Below are 25,344 nucleotides of genomic sequence, written 5' to 3' on the forward strand. Positions count from 1 at the left end.
CAAAGAACATTTCACACTAATCAATCTTTCCATCAATGTGCTGAACTGAACTGAATGAAAATGAAATATTTTCCATTAGAAGAAATCTAAAATAAGGTAGTGAAAACATTAAGAATTGTTGTAATGTTGCAGGAAATTCCAAGGATAAAAGAGTCCAAAAAGCAACTGTGGAATTTCACATCTGTGTTGTGCCAGAGCTTCAGGCACTGTAATTCGGTGCATGTTAATTTACAACAGCTGAGGATCTGGCCTCTGATCTCCCTATCAAACTTTGCATTTCATATTTTCATTAAAGTGATACTCTGTGCTATGCTTTTAGGAATATGGTAGGTTCCTCCAATTTAAAATAAAAATTATGTGACTTTTGTAGCATAGACCCAGCAAAGTCTTAAGAGTAATGTTTGCAACATAAAGAACACTTTTTACCTTACAGTCTTCCAAAGTGTTCTGTACTGAGATTAGACTCGCTGGCTTTTCCAAAGATTTCAGCCTCTCGCCTTGTGCTTCCAGCCAGCTGCTCAGAGTTTGTGCTTTGTTTTCATTTTCAGTGACGATTTCCAAAATATGTTCCAATTCTTGTATCTGAAAATTACAGGATTAAAATATTTCATTTTAATTAAATTATATCAGATTGAAAATGTTTCGCCAATTTAAATTCTCTGTTTTGGTTGGAGTCCTTTGTAGGACTCAGGCAGGACAGGAATGTGTCCAACTGCCTATTCACAGTAAATAGCTCTTTCCCTATTTGGTTCTATATCTCACATCATAATTTCTCCATATTTGGGTATGCCAAAGTATTCCCTAACAGTCTAACAGAACACTATCATCTAGCTCTTCTGTAGAGTTTTTCATCAGTAGATCTAAAAGTGCTGTACAAAGGAGGTCAGTATCATTACCCCCATTTTACTGAGGGGGAAACTGAGTCACAGAGAGGGGAAGTGATGTGCCCAAGGTCACCCAGAAGGTCTGGTGGTAGAGCTGGGAACACAACCCAGGTCCAGTGTTCTATTTGCTAGGCCACACTGCCTCGCAACGCTGAGCCTGTTCCACAGATTATTTCTAGTTTCACCAGGGTGAAATAACTCTGATGCATTTATTTATATGTATTTTCTATAACATATAGTAAATACATAATAAAATAAAGAATAGTGATATGCACCCTGAGAGTGGTTTTCATCCATTGATCTTAAAGTGCTTCTATAAGGAGAGCATATTCCATCATTCTCATTTTCCAGAGGGGGCAGAGAAGTTAAGTGACCCGCTCCCGATCACACAGCTGGGAACAGAACCCAGGGCTCCTGATTCCCAGGCCTGGGCCTCATCCACTAGACCACAGTTCTTCATAATAAATGAGTGTGGCTGGTGATATGCCAATCGGCCGGTTTAGCGATCCCAACATCATATGTTAAATGGAAATAGGCAGGGCAGGGGGAGGATATTTTAGCATCCTCCCTGTTTTCAATCATGTTCCATAACGTGGAGGAGGACTGGCCTCTTTTTAAACAGTATCATTGTCCCTGTGGCTTCTGAGTGGGTCTTGGCCATCTACCTGCCAGCGCAGGACTGTTTCTTACCATATACTGCCTACTATTTTCAATCTTAAATGTCTCAAGCCATGGGGTCCATATGGCTTTCCTTCAGCTCAACAGATCACCATTATGACGCCCCTGCCCCAATATTCATCTAAATTCTCCCGTTCTGAATTTCTTAATTATACCTCTTCTTACAGAGGTGTGATAACACCCACCTACTTTACCTTCCAGGAGTGTTATGTAACTGAGCACATGTGAAAGTACTTTGAGATCCCTGGGGGAAAGGTAGCATAGAAGCACAAAGGATTATAATACATGTAATCAACATTGGAAGGAAAAAAAAAAGATATAAAACCACGAAATAGGAGCAAACCTTTCTGTTCAGGGACCCTTGCAGCTTGTGCCACTGCAGGTTCATCTCACCAAGATGCTCTGCAAATTCTGTCCTTTCATAGCGCTTGCTTTCTACATCGCAAGTGCTGATCTGCAACAGCGACTGGTTAACAAAATCAACCATCCACTGTTTAAAGTTCATCTCCATCATGTATTCCTGAAAAACAGTTACGATGGCAATATTAATTTCATAAACTCCATTAACTGCTGATTTATAATGTAATTCTGTGGCATTCAGAGAAAACTTGTTATTCTGATCCATAGTACAGTGCATTTCCTGAGAGATACATTCTCCATTGTCTAAATCAAAGGTGGCCTTAGTCCACTGCTAACAGACGCACAGCATGGGCTAAGATAGGTCCCTGCTTTGTCTTTACTCACACAGATGGGTCTTTTCAGAGAAGACGATTCTGCCCAATAGTAAATACTAACTACAGCTTGGAAATGCCATTTATTTTCTTTGAAAGCAGGAAGATTTGGGCAAAAGAAAGCAGATTCTCTCTCTCTTAAATTGTAGTTGTTTATAATGAAGACACAGTCCTTTCACCAAACAGTACCATCCTGACTAGGGCCACTGGATGATATGGTAATACAGATACTAATATTTTGGAGCCTATGAGACGCATGTCTCCCTCAGGAAGAAAGCTAGAAATATCCTTAAGTTTATCTGGTTGGAAAATTCTGAAGAGCTATCTACAAGACAAGGCAGTGGTCAATTCTGTCGCACAGGGGTCCTAGGATATGAATGCTAGGAACATACTTTTAATTGTTAACCAGAACCAAGAAGCTGACCACAAAAATGCAAAGTGCTAAGAAGCACAGGATTAATCTTCAACAGTACACTAATGTTCCAAGCTGAGCTACTAAGTACTTAGCCCCCCTAAGGAACCTAGAAATAAATGGATATTCTATTCAATTCTATTCTGGCTCTTGTACTGCATCCATTACTGTGATACCTGAGCACCCTGTAAATGACTCGTTCTTCTGCTCGCATATTTACCTTATATTTCTGAAGAAGGTTTTTGACTTGGGATGCGTTACTTTGCAAATTTACAGTAGCCTCATCATCTTCTCTTTGTTGTTCCACATGGGTCAGCCATGTCATTATTTCTGTGATGGCCTCACGAGATGGAAGCTTTTCCATCTGAAGCTGGAAATCAAATATATAATGATTCTTCTGTACTTAACTGGCTAGCAGTATTAAATCAGACCATCAAGGAGGAGAACATCTTTATCCCCAAAAGGCCTCACATAATGTAGGTTTCAGAGGAACAGCCGTGTTAGTCTGTATTCGCAAAAAGAAAAGGAGTACTTGTGGCACCTTAGAGACTAACCAATTTATTTGAGCATGAGCTTTCGTGAGCTACAGCTACAGCTACAGCTCACGAAAGCTCATGCTCAAATAAATTGGTTAGTCTCTAAGGTGCCACAAGTACTCCTTTTCTTTTCACATAATGTAATTATCTAAGTATGAACTTGCAAGTAAACCCTGATACTCAAATTTAGGATATGATTCAAACTTAAAATAAGAAATTTGGACATCTCAGAAGTCTGGGATAAGATTATTATTGCCTCTTGAAACTAAGCTTTATATAAAATATGACATTGATGGGGACAGGCAAAGTTAGGTAGAAATACAGTAATAATTAAGCCTCAATACAACACTGAGGATGTTCCAAAAGTGAGTCAGATGGGCAATTGAGCCCTAAAGAAAAAAGTGCTTCCCCTGCCTTATGTAGTGCTTCACTGAATTCCATCAGTAACATTTTAAAATAATTCTGCACATAGCTTGGCTCAAACAAAGAAATGACAAGAGATTCCCTCCTTACCTGGTGAAGTTTTTCTTGGATGGTTGGGAACTGAGTGATCAGTTCTGCCCATTTTTGTTCAAACTGTGCCAAGGATGATCTAAGCACTGCAGCATCCATTTGTTTCACATGAAGAAGCTGGTTGCCAGTGCTTATGACAGATGACTTCAAGGATGATTTTTCATCTACTTCCTTAGAAAATGCCTGAAATATACAGAGATTTAAAAATATAGATATATTTTTTAAACACGCAGACAGGGTCTCAATCACAGGAGGGTCTGACTGGACGGGTTGCAATTCTGGTTGAACTGAAACCTGGTAAAACTCATCTCATTTGATGGAAACTTGAAACCTGCTGGAGCTCAGTAAACCCCAGAAGAATGTTGAGCCACGCAGACGTCAGCCAAGACCTTTCTTCTCTATCTTTCTGCAGGATCCTTTATCCCCAGTATGCTGCCACCTACAACCCCTTTCACTGAACAGGACCCCTATATTTGGTGCTTTATTCTCAGGTTGGATCTCCAGTGTCTTGAAAGACCCGCTCCTTCGTTTCCTGACCATTATTTGGAGGGGTTGGGGGGGAGAATAATCTGCTGGTCCCCTCTCACCTATCAGGATCTTCAGATCTTTGTCCCCTGTCTTTGAGGTGCTGGTTGGTTCATATCCACCCATTCACAGAAATATCTTCAGCAGAGCTAAAACCCCCCAGTCTCTCTCACCCCCATTTAACAGCAGCAGCAGGACTGTGACATGCTTCCTCCCAGAGGAACCCCGGAGGCAGTGCAGTGCTATCCCACTTCATACTCAGGGCTATGCCCTGCTGGCAGATTCTGGCCACATTGCAATGTCATTGGGGGTGGGGAATTATTATCTAGCATCTAAACGCTGCAGAATTTTTTGACTTACAAACAAGCTGTCTATATTGTTTCTGACAGTATGTAGGTCTTGTGACACATTGAGAGACTGCTCCTTCCAAAAATTCATTCTCTTCTGAGCAGACTGCAACCATTCAATTAACGTGTCTGAGTCTCTGTTGTAGCTATAGAAACAAAACAAAGCAGGTTAGTGGACTAGAAATGACTCAATCCCTTAGTAGAGTCTATAACACATTTCTTTTCTCCTCTCAGAATTGTCCTTCCATCCACCTAAAGATGTATGCTGCTAGCACTTTATACAGGTTTATACAGGCCAGGATTCCCGCCCTCCACCTCAGACAGAATCACTGCAGTAGCACAGAACTGATATATGACAACTCTGTTCTGCTGAAAGCATACACATGTTGATTGGAGAAATAATCAACATATTTATGGCCTGTGAAACAGCCTCAGAGCTTCTGAGTCTCAAAAGGCTCTCTTCCTGTATTGACCGCACAACTCATATGGATCTCATATGGAGGCCTGGATCATCTGTGAAGAGGCAATGTCTTCACACTGGCCCAGACACCAGCCCCTGGTCTTTGACAGCACAACTCCAGTGGGTACCCTCCATGTACAGATCAGGGGAGCGCAATCTGCACTTTAATTAACAATTTTGATATGCAAGTCAGAATAGAATCCAGCTCACTCTCCTCTAGAGATGTCGGCCTTGCAGTGCCAATAGGAATAAAGACGTTTTTATCATAAAGTAAGTAGATATGACTGACTACACACAGGGAACAGATCTATTCAGTAAGAAGATGACACTTTTTTAAATAGTCACTTTTTTGACCATAATCGGACTTTTGTTTTCCACAAACAGATGCACAAACTCTGTAGTTTAATTACATTGATCTCATGATTCAGGAAATATGGGTATCGACAAATATGTGAGAAACCCCACATAGCAGTGGCTAACCCTAATTCCCCCTTGACTAAAAACTTACCTGACCAAGAGTTTGAGTAATGTTTGAAGTCTGTGCAGCTCATGGCCAACTTTTTTGGTTAAGGACAACCACAGTTCTTCTAGTTTCCCAATTTGGTTTACTAATTCAGGACAGCTCACAACAGTCATCAATTTCTTCCCTTCCTTCACCATCTGGCAAAGTCTGGCATGTTTTTCATCAATGTTTCTTTTGGTTTGCTAGCAAAGTATAAGTATTTTGCACAACAACAACATATTTTAAAAGAGAAATATGGCTATTAAAACTTGCATTTTATTCCCCCAACTGGCATTTATTTTATTTTCCGTTATGAAGAGCGGTAAGAATAATGGAGACACAAGTTATTTTTCATATTACCTTGTGATGTATCTTGACATGTCATGAAATAGCATGTCATGGCTCCACCACATGAAACATAATTATTGTGGCCCATTTGAGGCATCTCATAATACAAATTCAAATGATAATCTATGCCACCTGTGTTCATTATAGTTAGTTCATGATTTTGATAAAGTCATTCCTTCTCAGTGCCGAATAATCTCATATCCATTTGTTTACTTTGGATTATGGACTTCTATAAAGGCATTACACAAATATGCAGTCCGAAAACACTCCTTTTTACACAAAAAATACTCTTGGGTTGGTAAAAGGATTTATTTGCAATTAAATAGCCATGCACAAAATCAAGCAGTAGTGAAAAAAACAAACAAACAGAATGCAGGCAAACAGGGTCGAAGTTTATAAACTTGACTCACTATGGACACAAGCGTATGGGAGATCGAATACCGCTAATACAACATGCTCCCTGAAGAGTGCAAAAGCCAAGTGCTGGCACAAAAAACAATTAACTTCCACCACTGTTTTAGGTGGTATAATATGCAAATCTGGAACTATTCTGTTTTTAGTACATGCAGTGTTCAACCTAAAATCATTCCTTCTCCTGACAGAAATGAGTCCAAGAAACAAACAAGCCTCTTCAGTAAAGGTAGGTTAGTCTTCCACACTTTCAGCCTCAGCCCTCAGAAGACAACAGAAAGACTCCCCAGGAATGGGGATCAGCCCTAAGCATGTACCACTCAGTCTAAAGAGCACCAGCAGACAAACATATTAACGGATACATCATGTGTTTTAAACTCATTTATATTAACTGAAGAACTGTATCGTCCTAAGCACTTCTCTGATATTTGGAACAAATTATTAAATGTCTATCTGCCTTTCTCCAGAAAACTAACTTTATTTTCCTTGGAAAAGAAGAGAATTCAAGGTGATTTAACTGTACTTCCCAGAATTTTGGAAGAGATTGATAGAATTGATAGACTTTTCACTACAAAGAGCAGCTCAAATATTTGGAAACACTGGTCTGATTCTCACCTCACAAGGGTGAAAATTGAATCAGGCTCATAATCATTGTGTATCACTGGAGTATGTATTTGAATGCCAGCTTTTAGAGCAGCTGTAGGGACTCTCTTCGTAAATGAACTAATTGAAACTACCTCTTTCCCCGATACTTTTAAAAGGTATAAAAAGTTTTATTTTCATATGGAAATTTAAGTTTGGGCACAGACTACAGTTGCTACCTTAGCTAAAAGGGAGAAGGACCCTGTTTGGACGACATTAAGCATGTGCTAAGCAGATATTTCTAAAACAGTATTTTTGCCATATACAGTGTACCTTGATCCTACCAAAAAAAAGTGATTAAACAGAAATAAATAAAAATACCTGGAGAAGTGTAATCCTCTCCATTAATCTTTCTTCTGTCTCGTCTACCAAATTCACAGAAGGCACTGCAGAAGCAAGCGCCTCTAATTCTTTGTTGAAAGGTACATAGTCCTCATCAAATTCTGACCATTCCTAAAACACAAGGCATATGTTAATGTAGTGTACCTCTTGTTCTATGCTTGTGCTAAACATTGAAAATGCTGATGCTTTAACACTTACATATTATTCTTAGTTCAACCAACAAAACAGAACATCAAAACAAGAATATAGAGAGAACATATATTAAAGAGTAGCTTCTATGTGATCTGAAAACTGAGAATTTCAGTTAACACACAGGTGATTTCTCACTCAAAAACTATTTATGATTTTTTTAAAAAGAAACTTAGGTTTTTAAAACTTTTTTTCATTTTAATGTACTACCAGTATTTCTGTGCCACACAGGTCTTTATTCTCAGTCTGGGTGTTCAGAAAGTACCACAGGCATGTTATAGGAATTCACATTCATGCTGGAGGGAGGGACGGTGTTTAAATTCCAAATTTGAGGGGAAAGAGATGAATTGCTAAAACTGAATGTGAACAGTCAGTCACTGCCCTCAAACAGACATGGGTAGTAGGCAGCTGCTGGGCAGAGTATCTCTAGCATAGAAAGGGTTCCATTTTCCATACCAGGTTTATTCTAATCCATTACCTTTAATAAACTCTCCAAGTGTATGCCATATTGGGAAGCCTTTTGTTCCAGCGATCTGACGTCTTCCACCAGCTCAGTCCAGAATTTCTCTTTTTTTTGTAATGTAGCAGGAGCCACCTTCTTGGAATACGATTGCACAACAAGCATATGAGCGATGAGCTTGTGAAAAAAGCCCTGAAAAAACAACACTGTTACATGTTTCAAGCCTATTTTTCTGTTTTATAGCAAGTGCTCCATCAGATTCTTTGTATTACATGAGGACATCCGTTGTGATTTTAATCATAAATAATAATGACACTTTGCATTCATTATATACTGTTTCATCCAAGGACTTCAAACACACCGGTGAACCAGGTAAATAATATTCACTATGCTACAGTGATGTTAACTGAAGTAAGGAGTGGTTAAGGGATGGATTGGGGCAGGACCTTTTATGGAATTGCAGGGCTGGGGAGCTCAACTAGTTTGTCACAAGTGCAGTCCCTGCACCCAATGAAACAGCAAATGCTCCTTCTCCATGATCCCAGGAGCTCAGCACCCAAATTGGACAGGGAGGTGCATAGAGGAAGAGGACAAAGCAGATCCAGAGCGTGCTGGTCACATTGACACACTGGGCTGCTCATTGGGAAAGCTCCATACCATCACCTGCTCATCCCAGTGGCTAAAAGCTATGGTCTAGCCCAGAGAGATTTGCCCAAAGTCACACAGAAAGTTGATAATTAGTAGCAGAACGCAGGAGCCCCTATGTCCATATCCCTGCTCACTCCACTAGACTATACACTGTTCCTAAATTAACTTTACCACAGATTTAAAAAATACTGGCTATAAAATAAAACATCTTCCGGACACTTTGATACATTCTGAGGTAGCTCGAACCAGGGATAAATGGATCAGCAAACCCAGACCCCTGTTCCAAAGAAGTCCCCAAAATTGTGAGATTCCATCCAGGAGCAACCATACTTGTTTTGCCAGCTGGGGCGGAAAATGTTTTCAGTGCCGTCCCCTCCCCACTCACGTCCCAGTCCCCTGAGGTGACCAAACAACAACACCACCACCCCCCTTGGCAACAAACCAATCAGCAGAGTAGAAAAAAAAAAAAGCCCAGCAGCATGAAAATGGCCTCTTTATTTATTGTTTTTGAAACCACCCTATCTATCTCAGAATAATTACTGCATTGACTTCAAGTACCTCAGACTCTCTCTTATGCTAGGAGAAGTAGCAATAACTACTCAGCAACGATATTTGAGAAAAGTCAGTCACAGAACGTCATACTCTGCAACGATTTGAGCCGTGCTGCATTGCATGTGCTGTACCTTGTGATTTTCCAGGTGAGACTGTAATGTAGCTCTACTTTTGGCTAGCTGCTTTGAGTCCTGAGCAAGCTTCTCTCGTCCAATGTCTACCAATTCTGCCAACCCACGAATCAAGCCTTCGTATTGGCTCTCGCTGATGAAAGGAGAGTTTAGTTCCATATACTTGGCTCTCAGAACCCCCCAGGTGTCATTCAGAACATCCTAGGAATTAAACAAAATTCAATGAGCTTATTTCTTGCAAGGTATAAACCAACATAGAGACCTGCACGCACCATTTCTAGAGTATCATATTGTGCCAGATGGCCCTACACCTTTCACTGCTAAAGTGTCTTGTTTTGAAGAGTCAAATCTTGCAGGATAGAATGTTGATTGCTCTGTATTCTTACCTCTAATTTATACACTTCATGGATCAGAGCAACAGGTAATTGAAATCTCTCCCCATGATCTCTCAGTTTTGCTATTTGGGTCTCAAAGTTGTGTAGCTCCAACGTATATGAATCAGTTTTCTGAATAGAAGATATAATAAGGAATTAAGTGTAGTTTTGCTCCTTTAGGTTTTACACTATTATTATTAGTATTATGATAGCAGTTAAAGATCGGGACTTAATTGTGCTAGGCACTGTACAAACACACAGTGAAAGAGTCCCTACCCCAAAAGCTTACAATCTAAATAGACAAGACTGACAGGGGAAACAGAAGGAAAGTGACTTGCCCCAGGTCACACGGTCAGCCAGTAGCAGAGCCAGTAAAATAATCCAGATCTCCCAGTTCAGTATCCTCTGTACTGGGCCATGCAGTTATTTTTACTAAATCAGTAGTAGTCAAAATAAAAACACATCATCACCCTCTGAGGGTGCAGAATTTTGTTTTCCAGTGAACACAAGAGACCTAGTGTAGGGAGTTCTCTGAAATAAGGGAAGTTTTAGATTCGTATGATTTTCAGATTTAGCTGGATAGGTGACAGAACAACTCTGAGGGGTAGGCGGCTGTTGTATGTTCTGGAAAGGGCATGCAATCTTCCCTCAGTTTAACTATCTTGTCATCTTGTCTGTCCTTCCTTAGGGTCTTTTAAGCCCTTAACTAGGAGAAGGTAGGTTAATTGATTCATGTACCATACTACGAATGCTATGGCAATTGTTGCATTTGTTAACATCTGTTTATTAGGTATTCCTTATGTGAATACTTATATTGCTGGGGAGGTTTGAAATAAATACTAGTGTCCCCTCTCCCATAAGGGGAAGCTCAAGGGACATTCTAATTAAGGCTGTTACATATAAAGAGCTGTATTTTGTGCTTTTGTGTATCTTGTCTTGCTTCCTCTCTGCCCTAAATTGCCTGGTTGGGGTGACTTGCGCCCCAAGGGAGTCAAAGAGTGAGTGAGCCCTGTGTTTCAACTAGTGCCAGGACTGCAATCAAGCCCTACTGTTGTATGGGGGTACAGTGTATATGTGCGTATGGGGAGTGGTCATTCGGCCTTCTCCCCCACATTTGCAGACCTGACAGCATGACCCAGCCCTTAGAAAATATGAAATTGTTTCTCACATTTTAAAAACAAAACCACAGACACAAACCAGGCAATACTGTCCACTGCTAGATAATTTTGCCTTAACTTAGTATTTTGAGTTAATTACCTGAAGCTGTTCAGCAACATTATGCCCACGTATTGCATTCAAGGTTTGTTGCAGAGTAGATTTTTTCTCAATTAACTGATCATACAACATCCTGACTTCATTCTGTGAACAGATAATAACAGGAGCTAACTCAGAAGTGTACTCAATAACAAATGGCAGTGATAAATCTCATACAGTGAAAAGACACTTGAATGGTGATTCATCATGGCACTTTGATCACTGTTTTTTACATGCTCTGGGCTCGATGCAGGAATCACTGGGTGAAATTCTACAGTCTGTATTAATCATAGAAACATAGGGCTGCAAAGGACATTGAGAAGTCATCTAGTCCAGCCCCTTGTGCTGAGACAGGATCAAGTAAACCTAGACCATCCCTGACAGGTGTTTGTCTAACCTGTTCTTAAAAACCTCCAAAGTATTCCAGTACTTATCTATCCTTATAGCTACATTTTTTTTCTAATATCTAACCTAAATCTCCCTTGTTGCAGATTAACCCTGTTACTTCTTGTCCTACCTTTAGTGGACATGGAGAACAATTGTTCACTATCCTCTTTATAACAGCCGTTAACATATTTGAACACTTAACAGCACCCTCTGACTGTGGAGATTGGATCCTCTGGCCTGGAGTGCTGGAAATGCTGATAACCTGATGTAAGTGAAAAAACTGACTAGGCAAAGATTGCAACTTCCTAAAATTAAGTTTTAGTCACTAGAAAGCATGTTTTGCTTTGTTTGTAACCATATCTGTCTGTTTTTCTCTTTTTTGTTCTTTATTAATAAATTTCTTTTTAGTTTTACTATAAACCATCTCAGTGTCGTTATATTGAAGTATAGAGTGAGTGCTCAGATAACCTAACAGGCTGGTGCGTACACTGTCTCTTTGCAGGCAGAGAACTTAATAATTTCTGTGAGTGTCCAGTGAGAGGGACTAGACACTACAGAGAACTACTTGGGAACTGGGGTTCACTGATCATTACCTGCAAGGCAAAATTACGACTGGCAGTATTGAGGAGTTTGCTGGTGAACTGGACAAACTAGTGTGGTAGGGAGCTGACACATAGTCTAATCTCCAGCAAAGCTCACTCTTGCTTAGGTAGAGGGGTAACACAGTGGCTTTCGGTTCTGAGCTGCCCTAAGGAGAGCGTCATATTGAGTTCTTGAAGATAATAGCTAACAGTTCCGAGATTGCTTCAGCTAGTTTCTTAAGTAATCCTGGGTGAATTTTGTCAGGACCTGCCAACTTGAATACATCTAACTAATCTAAATATTCTTTAACCTGTTCTTTCCCTATCCAGATTGTGTTCCTTCCCCCTTTGTTGTTAATGTTAACTGTGTGAAGCACCTGTTCACAATTAATCTTTTTAATGAAGACTGAAGCAAAATAGACATTAAACACCACATCTTTGTTGGTGTTATCCCCATTATAAGCTCTCCTTCCCCACTAAGTAGCACAACTACACTTTCCTTTATCTTTCTCTTGCTCCTAATGTACTTATAGAACCTCTTCTTATTGCCTTTTATGTCCCTTGGTATGTGTAACTCATTTTGTGCCTCAGTCTCTCTCATTGCATTCCCACATGCTTGCACTCTTCTTTTCTACTCCTCCTTAGCAATTTGTCCATGTTTCCACTTGTTGTAGGATTCCTTTTTGATTTTCACGTCATTAAAGAGCTCCTGATGAAGCCATATTGGCCTCATGCACCTGATGAAGTGAGCTGTAGCTCACGAAAGCTTATGCTCAAATAAATTGGTTAGTCTCTAAGGTGCCACAAGTACTCCTTTTCTTTTGGCCTCTTACTGTTCTTCTTATGCAGGAGGTCAGATCAGAGGATCCTAATGGTTCCTCTTGGTCTTAAAAATCTATGAAATATAAAAGGAGGTATAAAATCACCTGCTCTGAAGAAAATGAGCCCTGTACAGCAGCCCTGTTGAGATCAATGATAGGCTTGCCTGAGCATGGACTGCAGGATTGGTTCCCCTTGTATTTTGATAGAAGATCAAATATTCCCCGTAGCAAGGGAAATTTAGCACTGAAGTATCTACATTTATACTCAAACAGTGGGGACTCAGGAGCTTTGTTTGAACATAGTAAGCCAAATCCTGAGGCCTCTCCTTTGTTTTTGCTCACTTCAGTAGGAGTCTGCCTGAGTAAGGACAGATGAGGCCCATATATTTCATAACAAAAATCACAATACTGTTCCTAAGGAAACACAGCCTGTTGGGGTTAACATTCTATAGGATCTTGGCTATTACCCAGAATAATTGCTTTTGTCTACTTGTCTTGGGTACTTTCAGAACATTTCACATCACTCTTTCCCCTCTTTCACAGAAGAATAAAGACTGTAATATTATGACACCCAGTACTGTGGCACATGCCAAGTATAGCAAGAAAAACACCAACAAAATACAGTGAGCATTACGAGCTAAATCTGTCTCCAGTGCATAGCCCATAGTGCCCTGGTGCCAGTGTAGACTGATCTGTGGAGAGCCGGGGAGAAGGAATCCTCCCCATAAGACAGTCCGCAGTGGCTAATGCTGCCTTCAGAACTGCAATAACTCCCACTGCTCCTGCACCCTCAGCTGACAGAAGCAAGCCTCCAGTCCCCTCCTATATGCATAGCCTACTGCATGTTAGTGTGCAACAAGTGTCTCTGCAGAGGAGTGACAACCCCCTGCATGAGGTCCCAGGTTGCTTCCCTCCTCGTTCTGCATACACATGTCTACTGTGATCAGAGCCCAATGCAACTATCACTGTGGGGAGTAGGGACATGACAGGATTTACTCCTAGATGTATCTGAAATCAGCAATAAGCTAGAAAAAGCTTTTTCTGGTGTTTTTTTTTTTTAATGTCCATTGTATACTGCTCGTTTATAATCCAAAATGCATTAACACTAACACGTCTAATAGATACTGTGAAACAAGACATGCATTCAGCAGTACAGTACCTGATAATTACTACTGTGATCCAGCCCAGCTTTCATTGATTTGCTTCTAGAAGCAGCAGCAGTTTGAGTTAGTTCCAGCCGGGCTTGCAAGTTGTTAAAGCACTCGAAGAATACATCAGTACTTCCATCGGCACAAGTAATAGACTTTAAAAGATCATCCTTTTTATCTCTGATATCTGTGTGAAGTTTTTGCAGCTCTAGAGAGAGAGTCTAAAGGATTGAAAAGAAGAGAAGGCTAGTGAAAATGGTCCTTGTTAGAGGAAGATTCAACTTTTAAAAACACCAGCAGGACTCAGGTCGCTACTTTTACTCAAATATAATGGGCCTGATTCGCCTTCTCCGTGTAAATCCACTGACTTTGTGGAGTTACTCCTGATTTACACCAGTGTAAGTGAGAGAGGAGACCTACCTATTTCACTGTAACAGGAACCCATTGACGCCCATCCATCTATGCTTTGGTGCGCTTACCTCACACAGTCCCTGCTGCACAGCAGCCTCTTCACTGGAGAGCACGCAGGTGTTTAACATCTCTTCCATGTTGTTCAAACACTGACTGATCGCCAAAAGCAGCTCAAAGAGCTTTCTGTCCAAATTTAAGGACGCTTCCCCGGCCCCATTTTCCTGGATGAAGACAAGTTATAGCATTTTTCAGAGCTTCCAACCAAGTCAGAGATGATACTGAGCAAGAACACTGATTAAAGAAATGTGTGTAAAACAGTGAAATATTATCCAACTCATGCTATTAGTAATAAACAGAGGTAGTAAAATACTGAATGGCTAATTTGGAAACAGTCCTCACCCTAACCTTCTATTTTGTACCCATGCAATATTGCAGACTCAACCGAAGTCAGTAACATGACCCGTTATCTACTGTTGCAATTTTGATGTGCAAATGACATCACTTGTGCCAGCAAATGTTTGCATCAGGGCAATAGCTAATGTTGGGGTTGAAAAATGAGAAGCTGCTTCTCAAAATCCAGACCTGATTCCGCAGTGCATTAAGAACCTGACCAAAGCCCGCCTCTATAATACACTCAGTTTTGGGGAACATGGTTACTGACTAGCTGTGCTTCATTGTGCTAAAGCTATGTCTAGCTTTCTAGAAGTCCTTGTTGTTAGGATATAAATATTCAGGCCTGTCTGTAAAGGCCTATACTCTAAGAATTTAGGTGTATTCTTATCACTTGGCTAGTTATAGAGGTACAAAAGAAAGAATCAAAATCACTGTCTGCCGGTGTAAGGGCCTTCTCTTACTGTGACAGTCTGAGGCCCTGTTCTTAGGCTAAGGCCTTTGGCTAAGCAGCAGAGGCAGACATAAGCTGGGAAGCGAACGGTCACATCCTCACATTCCAAACTAGTCACATTGAAATAAGGTGCTATTCGGCTGTTAGGAATACAATCCTGTCCTGATAGTGCCTATCACCTCCAGAGAAAGGGAAGTGCCTAGAAAATGTAAAAAGAAAAGGAGTACTTGTGGCACCTTAGAGACTAACCAATTTATTTGAGCATGAGCTTTCGTGAGCTACAGCTCACTTCATCAGATGTTTACCGTGGAAACTGCAGCAGACTTTATATACACACAGAAATCATGAAACAATACCTCCTCCCACCCCACTGTCCTGCTGGTAATAGCTTATCTAAAGTGATCAACAGGTGGGCCATTTCCAGCACAAATCCAGGTTTTCTCACCCTCCACCCCGCCACACAAATTCACTCTCCTGCTGGTGCTAGCCCATCCAAAGTGACAACTCTTTACATAATCAAGTCGGGCTATTTCCTGCATAGATCAAGGTTCCAGAAGAGTTCCCAGAAGTTACCTACTACAGGACAGGCCTAACAAAGAAAATAACAGAACGCCACTAGCCGTCACCTTCAGCCCCCAACTAAAACCCCTCCAACGCATTATTAAGGATCTACAACCTATCCTAAAGGATGACCCAACACTCTCACAAGTCTTGGGAGACAGGCCAGTCCTTGCCTACAGACAGCCCCGCAACCTGAAGCAAATACTCACCAACAACCACATACCACACAACAGAACCACTAACCCAGGAACTTATCCTTGCAACAAAGCCCGTTGCCAATTGTGCCCACATATCTATTCAGGGGACACCATCACAGGGCCTAATAACATCAGCCACACTATCAGAGGCTCGTTCACCTGCACATCCACCAATGTGATCTATGCCATCATGTGCCAGCAATGCCCCTCTGCCATGTACATTGGTCAAACTGGACAGTCTCTACGTAAAAGAATAAATGGACACAAATCAGATGTCAAGAATTATAACATTCATAAACCAGTCGGAGAACACTTCAATCTCTCTGGTCACGCAATCACAGACATGAAGGTCGCTATCTTAAAACAAAAAAACTTCAAATCCAGACTCCAGCGAGAAACTGCTGAATTGGAATTCATTTGCAAATTGGATACTATTAATTTAGGCTTAAATAGAGACTGGGAGTGGCTAAGTCATTATGCAAGGTAGCCTGTTTCCTCTTGTTTTTTCCTACCCCCCCCCCCAGATGTTCTGGTTTAACTTGGATTTAAACCTGGAGAATGGTCAGTTTAGATGAGCTATTACCAGCAGGAGAGTGAGTTTGTGTGTGTATGGGGGTGGGGGGGATGTGAGAAAACCTTGATCTATGCAGGAAATAGCCCGACTTGATTATGTAAAGAGTTGTCACTTTGGATGGGCTAGCACCAGCAGGAGAGTGAATTTGTGTGGGGGGGTGGAGGGTGAGAAAACCTGGATTTGTGCTGGAAATGGCCCACCTGTTGATCACTTTAGATAAGCTATTACCAGCAGGACAGTGGGGTGGGAGGAGGTATTGTTTCATGATTTCTGTGTGTATATAAAGTCTGCTGCAGTTTCCACGGTAAACATCTGATGAAGTGAGCTGTAGCTCACGAAAGCTCATGCTCAAATAAATTGGTTAGTCTCTAAGGTGCCACAAGTACTCCTTTTCTTTTTGCGAATACAGACTAACACGGCTGTTCCTCTGAAACCTGTCATTAGAAAATGTAAAAGGAAACTTAGTTTGATAGCATCCCGTCTGGCAAGAACTCACTTATCAATAGCTGGGATGTGGAATCCTCACTTCTGTATTGTTTTGTCATTATAGTTCTCACTTTGCTGTTGTTTGTCTCTATAATCTCTGTCTGGTTCTGTGATTGTTTCTGTCTGCTGTATAATTAATTTTGCTGGGTGTAAACTAATTAAGGTGGTGGGATATAATTGGTTACATAGTCATGTTACAATACATTAGGATTGGTTAGTTAAATTTCAGGAAAATGATTGGTTAAGGAATAGCAAAGCAGAACTCAAGTTTTACTATATAGTCTGCAGTCAATCAGGAAGTAGGTGGGTGGGGGTGGGCATGCGGGTGAGGGAAATGGGAACAGGGAATGGGGGTAAGAAAATTGGAATCATGTTTTGCTAAAGGGGGAAATGGGAACAGGGAATGGGAGTAAGGAAGTTGGAATCATGTTTGGCTAAGGGCAGGAATGGGAACAGGGACACAGGTGTAAGGCTCTGTGGTGTCAGAGCTGGGAAGGAGGATACTAAGGAAGGAAACTGGAATCATGCTTGCTGGAAGTTCACCCCAATAAACATCGAATTGTTTGCACCTTTGGACTTCGGGTATTGTTGCTCTCTGTTCATGCGAGAAGGACCAGGGAAGTAAGTGGGTGAAGGAATAAGCCCCCTAACACTTGTCATTTTTGGAATAACAGAGCACGTGATTTGTACCTGTGTCTGCACAACATTTGCTTCTTGGCTTAGATCTCCAAGCTGCATGGTGTAGGTTTTCAGTTCCTCAACAGTTGGGATTCTAATGCTACATACAGCACCTCTCGGCAGAATATTCAGTTTTGTTGCAATCTAACGTTTGGAAAAGCAAATTACAGTTAGATTAATGATTCAGATTAAAAATGGAACCATACTGCTACATAATCTTTTTAAAACAAAAAATTAAAATAACACCATCTGGATCCTATGGGTCACATTTTCACTAACAGGAAGGAAGCTCACCTGCAAAAAGGTTTTCATACCTGTTGCATCCACAAAAACCTATTTATGTGCACGCAAAGGTGCCACTTCGGCCTCTGGCTGAAAACATAGTCCTGTGAGTTTCAGTCTTTCAAAACTACAGGCTGCAGTCCTCAGTAAGGTAACCCCCCTGTTTACTTCTGTTTGAGTTCTCCCTGAGTGAGGACTGCATGTCCCAGTCCTTCACCACTCATGACCCTCCTTGAGTAACTGATATTGTCCCATGTAATGGAATCATTTCTGAGAACACAAAATATCAGCCTGTTTGTAGTTACTAATTTTTTTTTAATATCAACGAACAAAACTAACAAAAGTACAAGTTATTCATGTTCTCACACAGTAAAAACCTGCAAAGTCATACTAATAATCTTCAGTCCCTACAGCCCAAACTTTGGCTTTGACATACACCATGTACGTCCTCATAGAGGACAATCAAGTCCCGCAATGGTGAATGTCAGGACAGAATTTGTCCCTGAGATCAATGTTTGCATCTGCAAGAACTGGGCTTTAATCTCTATCTAGGCTAGGAGTTGCGCACCTAACTCCCCTAGGCTTCTTTAAAAATCCCAGCTGAAATAAAAAAAGACAGCATCAGGCCTAACCAAATTCATCTAGATGGCCTCTATGCTACTTATTACACTCACCACTGCAGTGACACCATCTAACAAAAATTTAAAGAAAAGCACTAATGACTACTCATAATGGCTTTCAAGGATGAGCGAGAGAAACAGTAATACTAAAAATGCCTAGTAACGATACCCCTGACTACTATAAATCACGATTTCAATTGGACAGCTATGACACAGTTTTCAATTATTTAATGATGTTAAGAGAGACAATATGACGATACAGAAAGCGAAATGTATTCATTTATGCCTTTGCCGTATCTGAGTAAGGAGCACATATTAGAGGTAATAATTATTTTGTATTGGAAGGAACATAAACGAACCTGAGGGTCAGCAAGCTGACACAGAGGAGACTTCATCGTAGAAAACAGCTCTTGTTGTAAATATTGCCACTTATCACCAGTCTGGTCCTTTAAAAATGGACCAGCAAAGTCACTCCTTGGAATAGGTACGTTACTGCTGTGTTCGGGGAACATGATCATAAGAACAAGGAAAGATTAGCATATCAATAGACTGTTACAACTGTGTGTATAGAATTATCTCCCTTAACCTACCCTCCTTCCCCACATATACCCACAGTAAAACCAACAGAATGTGTGAATTTAGCCTCACCCTTAATCACATTTTTTTTTTGCCACTCCCTTTCCTCCCACTTTTGTTTTGCTTGTTATCCACTTCGGCTATAATCCTGTGAAGATTTACATACATGCTTAACTTTATGCATTGTGAACACTCCCACTGCCTTCAATGATTTCTTGAATTCAGTGAGATAACTCCAGCATGTAAATTTAAGCTTCTACTCATATCCTTGCAGGACAGGGGCCTTAAACTGTCAGCTCGTTGGGGGTAGGGTCCGTACCTCCACATGCCTGTATAGTACTTAGCATACAGTTGGCACAACAGAAATAATAACTAATAAGAATAATCTTCCTTCAAGCTTTCCCTTTCATTCAGTACTAGCTTATCACCAAATGTTGTGTTAAAGAGGTGAAATAAAAGATAGTGGGTTTTTAAACAATACTATTATGATAGAGAAAAGCCTTCAGTGCATATTTATACTCCATGGCTGTCAGGCGATGTATTATTTTTAATTACCATCAGCATAATCTTCTAAGCAGCACCACAGACATTTAAAAGCATGGGAATGATGTAGCATACAGTGTTGGGGCAGAATGAAATGCAGCACAGCAGAAGGCTGAAGTAGCAGGTACAGGACAGGCACGACATGTGTAGCTACATGCTGCAGTGAAAGGCTCCGGCAGTGGGGAGGGCTCTGACAGGAGTCTTTCCCCTCTGCCTGAGCTTTTGCCTGCTGCCAGAGACTTTCACTGCAGCAGGGAAAGGCCCCGGCAGGGGAGGCAGCAGGACACTACCCTGCTAAAAATAACAGGGTAGACAAGGAAGGCACTGTTTGGGTGGATAGAGAGCTGTGTAGGGTAGATACCTAGGGGGTCAGGCGTGCCTCACTCTCTGTGCTTCTATTTATACCCATGCTAGCGGGGTGTGCAGTGTCTGTACTCTACACACTGCCTAAAAGTAGATGTATCTTAAGGCAACAGGATACATAACTATAGGTGATAAGTGCATACATTGTAAAACTTTGGCACGCATTTGGAATTAATTAATTGTAAAGCATCAATAACATGCCTGTAGGGCAAGTTTCTTCCAACTCAACTCAGTTAGAAGTTGGCTTATACCCTGACGTACGAGGGATTATATCACTTCCCAAACTCCCTTTTTTAAAATCCTTACTATTCTAACTCTGGATGTTCTCATTATCCATATAAATGTCCAGTCCTTTTTTGAATATTTTGAATACTCTTGGCCTCGGTGATAACCGCAGGCTAATTGTACACTATGTGTGAAAACTTCTTACCTTCTACTAGTTTTAAATTTGCTGCTTTTTACTGTCACTGAATGTCCCCTTGTTTTTGTATTGTGAAATAAGGAGAATAGAGGTGCCTGATCTACCTCTGTATATAAGTTTTGTTGTCATGCCTACCATAGCTTATGACACACAATAATAATAATTATTAATTATATTACCATAGCATATAGGAGGCCTAGTCATGGACCCGGATCCTATCTTGGTAGGTACTGTACAAACACACTTGAGTTATGTAGCAATTTCAGGGGATACTACAGTGTGAATTGGATCTCCACTAAATTGCACAGCTTTTGACAGATTTTTTCCTTCTGTAATTTTTTTTTTTTTTTTTTTGGCAACACACCCCTGTGTGAGAACCTCCTGTGCCTCAGCAATCCTGCAGACCATATGGTGTTTGGAAGACATTCTCAGTGACTAATTTTTCTATTTTGTACCTTGAATCTAACTTCTGAGTAGTGCTGTCATCAAAGTTTGGCTGCATTTTTTCTACATAAAATTTGATGAAGTCGACAAGATTATTTTGCTCAGTCAGTTTTAACGGCAGATTCTGGAAATAAGGAATAACATGAATGATAAAGTAAAGTGTGTAAACCATGTTCTTCTCAAAGGATGGTCTTGGCTGCTCATTTAACAAAAATAAATAAAAATAATTACAGCTACCAAAACAAAAAGCAACTGATTATATACATGTGAACTACACATAACTTTATCAAATACATAACTTTTCTTAGATGATATAACATTATGGAATTGTTTTTAACCTATGTTGAGATCTAAAAGCTAATAATAAAACCACAGAAATGTAGGGCTGGAAGACATTTCAAAAGGTCTTCTAGTTCAGCCCCCCCATGCTAAAGTGGGATTAAGTATATGTAGGCCATCCCTCACACGCGTTTGTCGAACCCTATTCTTAAAAACCTTCAATAATGGGATTCCACAACCTCTCTAGTTGCCTTCACTGATGGCTATCACATCATGGCAGGAGAACAGAGCATACTGTGAAATAATGGACCATATCTTTCCATTCTTATTCTGGCAAAACTCCCATTGAATTCAATGAGACTTTTGCTTGAGTATGAACCACTAGATTTAACCGTGTGACTTTTAATTAGAAGAGGGAGTTGAATTAGAAATTCAGCAACTCCAGGCTCCAGTCTGGATTGTTTACTTGAGTAATCTTCAAAGAGAGAAGGCACAAAAAGGAAAAAGCTGATTTTCAAACAGCAGAATCTACAGTGTTACTTACAGAACCGAGAACTTGAGCTCATATTTTTAATCTGCTAACAGTAACCTTAAAAGCCACTATAGGCTAGATTGTGGGTAAAATTTTCAAAAGCACCTCAATTACACTGGAGCCTCAAGTCCCATTTTCAAAAGTGACTTAGGTATTTATTGCCAGATTTTCAAAGATATTTAAGTGTTTAAGGTGCAGAAAAGTGCCTAGTGGTATTTTCAGAAGTTCCTGAACAGGTTCATCACGTGTTTAGGTGCTTTAGAAAATCCCACTACATGCCTATATGCATCTTTAGACACCTAAATAATTTTGAAAATACGGCCCTTAGGAACCGAAGTCCCACTCACTTTCGATTAGAGTTAGGCTCCTAAGTGCCCAAGACACTTTTGACAAGTTTTTCCCATGCCTCTAGGCACAGCCATGATCAAGGTGTGCAGCGTAAGCTGCCCCGCTCCAGGAGTGCCCTTCGGAGGTACGCACCTCAGACACACCCCTCAAGGCTTTGTCCACACACAAAAGCTGCATTGGTTTAGTTAAATCAGTGCTGCTTTGTGTGATGACTCTTTTACATCAGTTTAGGCCTGTTAAGTAACACTCACTGTTCCCGCCCCCCAGCTCCAGGGGGGTAGTAGTTTGCTGCTAGCATCTACCAGGAGCAAACTACATCACCTCCCTCTCACAAGCTCAGCTGCACTGGTCAGGGTGTTGGGGGTGGAGCCAAGGCTCTGCCCATTCCCTGCCCCCACTCCCCTACTCCTGGCAGTGCCTGCTTACTCCCATGTGCCCAGACCCAAGGCAGGGTAACCCCCACAGAAATGCAGGGAGAGCTCTCCCTCCCTGTGGAGGTGTATAATCCAAGTCAAAGTCTAGCCCTCGGAGTCAAGCATATCTGAACAAAGCAGATAATAGACAACTACTCTTTGTATTTATGGGATGAGCAGCAGGATTACCTGATGCTGCTGCAAACCATTACGGCTGCTGAAAGGTGGCACATCAGTGGTAACAAGGTTGGATACTTTGGAGCTGCCAGGCTGAAGAAGTTCTGAAGGGATCCTTTCACTGTTGTTGAGCTATAAAGCGAGACAGTGTTTTGTGAAAGCTCTCAGAAGTCAAAAAGTGGCAAAACATATGTGTGTAATTTAGGGAAGAGATGTTATCATGACAGGCTCTGAAAAATACACTGGGGATGAACCAGGGATGATCTCTCAGAAGGATGGGACAAGGCTATTAGTTTAGCCTTGCTGCAAAGATATTTGTGCTGTTTCACCTGGGGAGAGCTTGAATTTATTCTCATCTTCCAGTAAAGTCCTTTCTTTCATTAGTTCACCTCCCCATACTGTTGGTAGCAGAATTATAGGAAAGTACGGTTTTGGAAGTTTCATTGACACCAACTCTTAACACTTTTGCCTGAATGAACTATGGTGAGGTGCAATTTATGCATGTAAAACTAGCTTCCAACTTCCACATGGTTCATATGGTCTGGAAGTTGTGTAGATTTTCTGCCTGGTGATACTTGTAGAGGAATGTTGGTATTCAACAGGAGAGTTTAGCACCACCAGTCCCTTCCCTGGCTACCACTACTCACCTTTCAGACAGCTCTGTTCCAGGGTAGGTGAGCCTGCAGCTGTCTTTGCCAATGCACCCACCCCTAGCAGACTTTCTTGAAGCCATCATAAAAAGATGGGGTGGGGAACTAGCCCCACAGCTGTAACTGACTGCCAATAAATGAGTCAATCTAAGCAGAGATATCCAGAGAGATACTCAGATGAGTACTGAATAGGCACAGAGAACAACCTATTCCTTCATCGATGTTGGAGATCCTCTAGTGGAAGACACAGGTGGGGCAGTGTGGGAAAGCTTGCATTGTCACTGCCCTTGCTATTCCTGTTCTCTGAAGAGAGGGCTACAGTCTTGGAATTGTCCTCTTGGAACCTTTCACCACCAGGATCTCTATTATACATAACATTTTTTTAAAAATCTTAAAATATTTTTTTCATTCTCTCTCATTTTGGCTCATAAAACCTTGACCTCAGACACTGTGCTCTTTAAGCAAAACGAAATCATTCAGAGAACCACTAAAACCATTACAAGCAGCAAGCTGCGCATAATTATACAGCACTGTGAACTAAAATGACAGTGACAGACATGCACATTCATTTGCATCCATCCCTTAATTTCACAATGTCTCTTATAACTAGTCCTCTGAAGCCCTCACCTATTACAGCACAATGTCTCACTCACAGGACTTCAACTAGTATTCAGGCTTTTTACCTGTTCTTCACTGTATTTGTCCTGAAGCATCACCTGGACTTTTTCCAAATTGCACTTCACATCCTTGAGCTTCAAGGAAAGGGCCTCTGCTTCTTTCTGAGGGCCTGCACTATCTCCTTGCTGCCTATCTCTGCAATCTTCCAATAAAGAAGCAACCTTTTGTTCAATCTCTGATAACATAACCTAGGAAATAGAGCAGTTAATTATTCATCTTTACCAGCACAACTGCCTAATACTCTGTTCACACTTCAGCTGTTTGCTTCCAGGAGCTGCTTGAGGTAAATGCTGCACCCCTGACCCCCTTCCATGCCTCAACCCCCTGCTCCAGCCCTGCTCCTGCTCTCTGAACCCCTCGGTCCCAGCCCGAAGCACCCTCCTGCACTCCAAACCCCTCATCCCCAGCCCCACACCAGAGCCCGCCCTCCCAGCCAGAGACCTCACCCCCCACCCCCACGCCCCAATCCCCTACCCCAGCCCTTATCCCCTCCCACCCTCTGAACCCTTCGGTCCCAGCCCATCATGAAATATTTGTTTGCCACAAAGGTACTGACAGACTGTAATCAGGTCACCCCTTAACCGTCTCTTTGGCAAACTAAATAGATTGAGCTCCTTGAGTCCTTCTCTATCAGGCATGTTTTTTAATCCTTTAATCATTTTGTGGCTCTTCCCTAAACCTTCTCTAATTTTTCCATCCTCCTTTTTTAATTGTAGACATCAGAACTGGACACAGTATTCCAATAGCAGCCATACCAGTGTAAAAATAGAGGTAATATAACCTCCCTATTCCTATGCGAAATTCCCATTTATGCATCCAAGGACTGCCACTAGCCTTTCTGGCCACAGCATCTCAGTGGAAGTTCGTGTTCAGCTGATTATCCACCATGATCCATAAGTCTTGTAAGTGACTTGGCAGTCAGTGAGTGAGGAAAGGAAAATGTTCTGGCTATATTAATACAGTACAGCATTTTTTTCTTTTCTTTTTTAAACTTTTAATTATATCCATTTGCAAAGCCAGAGATATTCCAGGAGTTCAATTCATGTTATGAGACTAATACTTAGAAAAATACAAAATCTGTTTATTAACTAATATATAAAGAGGCATGTTTTAAAAAGGAAGCCGTTTTTAACCATCTACAGAAGCAGAACAGGATACCGTTAGGGCCAAATTTTGACTTCAGGTTTTATACGGAAGAAGTCCAAAATGTCATGGCTAGGTAAAGAACCATACTTGTGGAGATCATGGTCCACAAATCCTCTTACCCTTTGACCTATAGGTGCAGGCTCTCCATTCCAACAGTGATAGTAAGAGCATAAAGAAAAGGAGTACTTGTGGCACCTTAGAGACTAACCAATTTATTTGAGCATGAGCTTTCGTGAGCTACAGCT

At 41.1% G+C, this 25,344-nt stretch overlaps 1 protein-coding gene across 5 annotated transcripts in view; it reads right to left on the minus strand.

The window, feature by feature from the left end:
- Positions 1-25,344, minus strand: part of SYNE2 (spectrin repeat containing nuclear envelope protein 2) — a 275,888-nt gene that overhangs the window by 82,289 nt on the left and 168,255 nt on the right. For 4 of the 5 annotated variants that reach the window (XM_073349866.2, XM_078853402.1, XM_078853404.1 and 1 more), the window contains 18 exons: positions 23,959-24,141; positions 22,638-22,757; positions 20,888-21,000; positions 18,889-19,024; positions 17,640-17,771; positions 14,356-14,508; positions 13,888-14,097; positions 10,943-11,044; positions 9,698-9,817; positions 9,312-9,512; positions 7,999-8,172; positions 7,311-7,442; positions 5,595-5,791; positions 4,640-4,772; positions 3,755-3,937; positions 2,926-3,075; positions 1,906-2,082; positions 427-582 (listed from right to left, as the gene is read on the minus strand). In XM_073349866.2, coding sequence (XP_073205967.2) covers positions 427-582; positions 1,906-2,082; positions 2,926-3,075; positions 3,755-3,937; positions 4,640-4,772; positions 5,595-5,791; positions 7,311-7,442; positions 7,999-8,172; positions 9,312-9,512; positions 9,698-9,817; positions 10,943-11,044; positions 13,888-14,097; positions 14,356-14,508; positions 17,640-17,771; positions 18,889-19,024; positions 20,888-21,000; positions 22,638-22,757; positions 23,959-24,141 — 2,772 coding nt within the window. The remainder of the gene's footprint in view (positions 1-426; positions 583-1,905; positions 2,083-2,925; positions 3,076-3,754; positions 3,938-4,639; positions 4,773-5,594; positions 5,792-7,310; positions 7,443-7,998; positions 8,173-9,311; positions 9,513-9,697; positions 9,818-10,942; positions 11,045-13,887; positions 14,098-14,355; positions 14,509-17,639; positions 17,772-18,888; positions 19,025-20,887; positions 21,001-22,637; positions 22,758-23,958; positions 24,142-25,344) is intronic. The other variant, XM_078853405.1, reaches the window with a different exon arrangement.

Source organism: Lepidochelys kempii, chromosome 6, assembly GCF_965140285.1.
Source record: "Lepidochelys kempii isolate rLepKem1 chromosome 6, rLepKem1.hap1, whole genome shotgun sequence".
In the NCBI taxonomy this organism is placed as follows: Eukaryota; Metazoa; Chordata; order Testudines; family Cheloniidae; genus Lepidochelys; species Lepidochelys kempii.